General features: G+C 33.0%; 1 protein-coding gene across 1 annotated transcript; it reads right to left on the reverse strand.

Moving 5' to 3' along the window:
* Window positions 1-2,483: 2,483 nt before the first annotated feature.
* LOC149135450 (SCAN domain-containing protein 3-like) lies at window positions 2,484-3,005 on the reverse strand. The gene has a single exon (XM_089353064.1). The coding sequence runs from the start codon at window positions 3,003-3,005 to the stop codon at window positions 2,484-2,486; it is 522 nt and encodes a 173-aa protein (XP_089209190.1).
* Window positions 3,006-4,051: the final 1,046 nt, after the last annotated feature.

The raw sequence follows: 4,051 nt of genomic DNA on the forward strand, positions 1-4,051 counted from the left end.
TAAAATTATTATTAAGGATATCTAAGAGATACTACCATGCTAGATGGTAGTATCTAGTATCGAGCCAAAGCTCGACTCTAAAACTACATTAAATGTTCATACATCACCAGGAGCTCCGCGAGGCTCCGGCAATACTTTTTCACCACAAATTTCTCTCACTCTTTCTGCCTGTTTCTGTTGTACCTGTATTTCAAAGCCTTGTCACACTCTGTCATGCTGGATCTCCCCGAGAACTACGTAAAGGGTACACTTGTCTGTGGAGTGCTCAGCCACTTGCAACGTTAATTTCCCAATCAGGTTGTTCCGTTAATTGGATCAACTGGAACCCTCGTAGTCGTAACCGACGGAGTGCCACGTCGATATATATATATAAATATATAAATATATATATATATATATATATATATATATATATATATATATATATATATATATATATATATATATATATATATATATATATGTGTGAGTGTGTGTGTAAATGTACATATTTCCATACACACATATATGTACATGTTTGCATGTATATGCATTTGTATATTTGTATGTATCTATGTATGTATATATGTATATATGCATGTATGTATATAAGAAGGCGTATATTTGAAAATCTATAAATACGTATCTATAAATGAATAGATGACTGGGGGTGTATATATGTATGCGTATGTAAATATGTATATCAGTGCATAACATCCAACCAATCCACAACTTTGTAATTGGTGTCGCTAAGTCAGAAAAGTTAATCTCGGACAGATGTAGCTCCAACATAACTAACACACATACACATTACAACAAGCGGCTGTGCATGCACATACACCCACAAACGTACGCACATACAAATACACCCTACTATATATGCATGTATATTTGCACATTCATGTATATACATACATATATATATATACATATATATATATATATATATATATATATATATATATATATATATATATATATATATATACATACATATATATATATATATATATATATATATATACATACATATATATATATATATATGTATATATATATATATATATATGTATATATATATATATATATATATATATATACATATATACATATATATATATATATATATATATATATATATATATATATATATATATATATATATATATATATATATATATATATATATATATATATATATATACATGCATACATACGATTATATACATTTGTAAATGTGTGTATCAGTGTGTGTAAAAGAAAAAATTTAATTAAATACATAAATATAAAAATGTATTACTTGTACACACACATATATATATATACACACATACATGCATAAATACATAAATACACACACACATACAAACATACATACATACATACATACATACAGGTGTGTGTGTGTGTGTGTGTGTGTGTGTGTGTGTGTGTGTGTGTGTGTGTATGTGTCATTATTTTCCAACAATTCTTGTGTTGCTTTAAGAGCGGTGACCTTCACTATCTATCTCCTTTATCTCCGATGGCATCTTGTCAGTCACGTCTAACTTCGTTCACCCCAATGCAAATGACGCGACACCCCTGTTCACTTGAATCTTTATATTTAGCGAAGAGATATATCGAACTACATTTTACAGAAATACAGTTACGAGAAAAAATATTAGTCAATAACGAAGCATTACTTGCAATTTTCTCTAAAGTATAACAAACTCCGGACGGTTTTTTTATTTTTCTTCTTACTGATGCAATGGAATATTTTGTTTCATATACGAAAACACTTAAAGAAGCGAGCTAGTAGAGTTATTAGTGCGCTAGGCATAAAAGCTTAGTGGCATTCTGTCCGTTTTTACGTTCTGAGTTGAAATTCCGCCGAGGTAGACTTTTCATTTTTTCCTTTCGGGGTCGAAGAAATAAGTACAGTTGAGCAGTGGGATCTCTGTGATCGATTACTCTCCTCCCACAGAATTTCAGACCCATGCCTTTAGTAGAGAGGATTATTATTATTATTATTATTATTATTATTATTATTATTATTATTATTATTAAGGCGGTGAGCTAGCAGAGCCTTTAGCAACCTGGACAAAATACTTGGCAGCATTTCTTTATGTTCTCAGTTCAAATTCCGCCGAGGTCGATAAAGCAAGCACTATTTGATGCAATCGAAATTATTGGCCTTCTGCCAAACCAGTGTTTCCCAACCTTTTTTCCCCGGCGCCCCACTTTTTCATAGCAAAAGTTTTTACGCCCCACCTTTTCCCATGTCCACTCACATTTACAAGTACATGTGAGCCTACTTACAATTGAAAAAAATCAAAAATTAAAAAATTGTATTCAAAATACAAAAAAATAGCTTGAGAATTGAAACAACAGGCACTGAAAGTGCATAACACCCAATAAATCGATAAAATTATTATGATTTCTCATGTTTTTAAAAAATGTCAATTTATAAAGAATAAAGAAACACGTTTTTTCAGTTCAATTATTTGACGGTCAGCTCGACTAATTTAGTGAGAACCCTGTGCCTGATGCATACAGCACAAGTTTTTAATTTGAGGAGGCAACTTTGTTAATTTCAGTCGTAAATCGCCACGTTTTGTAATCTCAAGCCGGTTTCTCTTGGCTTCGAGCAAATTATCAACTGCACTAAAACCACATTCGACCAAATAAGACGAAGGGAAAGGAATCAGTAGCTCTCTCGCTGATGTAGAAATTTTAGGATATTTTCTTTCAACCTCGTCATATAGCCACATCTTTGTACCTTTCAATTTAAACAAAGTCTTCACTGATTCATCATGTTGTAATTCTGATAACTCTTCTTGGTATTGGATTGTAGCATCAGAAACGTTAATCAGAAGCGGTTGAGTTAACCAAGAAGGAAAATTCATTGCCTTTAAATCGCAAAATCTGTCATTGAAATCCTTTATCAAGATATTTAAATGATCAATAATTACAATGCCAGCATCATTCGTTATTTCACATTTACTCAACCAGTAAGGTTCACTGAAATTTCTTTTCCATAATTCCATAACCCCAATTTATAGACTATTTCTTTTCCATAATTCCATAACCCCAATTTATAGACTATTTTTTGCCGGCTTAGATGCGCGCACTCTTCAGTATAAACTAATTGAGGCAATTGATTGGCTTATCTGAATAGTAATGCCAGCAGTTCCTGTCGATGAAAATTTCATGCATCATTTACTGCCAGTAGTGATTCATGCTACATGTATAGGGATGCGCGTAAGTTTATTGCTCAGTGCGGGATCTTCTTTGTCTCGCTGGGGTGCGAGAGTTTCCGATGTGGAGGCTTCAAAGGAAAGACGGAATCTAAGGTTGTGCCTGCGATGACCGCTCGTCATGTACAAATATTTTCACAGCCCACGTCTATGCCCCGCGCCCCACCTGAATTTTCTCAGGCCCCACCAGTGGGGCGTACGCCCCACCTTGGGAATCACTGTGCCAAACTTTGTAATTATTATTGTTGTTGTTATTATTATTATTATTATTATTATTATTATTATTATTATTATTATTATTATTATTATTATTATCATCATCATCATCATCATTTATGGTTCATTTTCATTATTACTTTATTTCAGCTGCATTAGTACCGGGCATCTTCCGGAGGCACATTTGTTTTGCTATGCATGCTAAAATTATCACCACATTTATTCCATTTTAGATGGAGAATGCTTTCCGTAGTATATGGACTATACCCATCACGGTTATCTTTTGTAGTTCACGCAGATACCAGAGAGTTGTTTAATATACTTCTCATCTCCCTTCTTTATGATTCCCAACGCACCAATTAATTACTACTGGCATTATCGTAGTACAAAGCTTCCACATTTTTTGTGATTTCAATTTGCAAATCTTTCTTCTTCCATATTTTCCTTATCAATGCAAATAGTTGTAAGTGCAATTTCAGGCAATGCTTATACACCTTGTAGCTAACTCCGTCGTTCCCTGGTGAACTTTTTGCTCTTGCTTTTGCTAATGAACTCATCCATTTCTTTCCGTCTGATGTCACTCGAATCGAATGGTAACCTTGGTTCAGATGGTTTCTTCA

Source organism: Octopus bimaculoides, chromosome 5, assembly GCF_046866305.1.
Source record: "Octopus bimaculoides isolate indiv1 chromosome 5, ASM4686630v1, whole genome shotgun sequence".
In the NCBI taxonomy this organism is placed as follows: domain Eukaryota; kingdom Metazoa; phylum Mollusca; class Cephalopoda; order Octopoda; family Octopodidae; genus Octopus; species Octopus bimaculoides.

What these genes read in the sequence shown, in the direction of transcription:
- LOC149135450 (XM_089353064.1), bottom strand. Translation starts at nt 3,005, where the DNA reads ATGGAATTATGGAAAAGAAATTTCAGTGAACCTTACTGGTTGAGTAAA.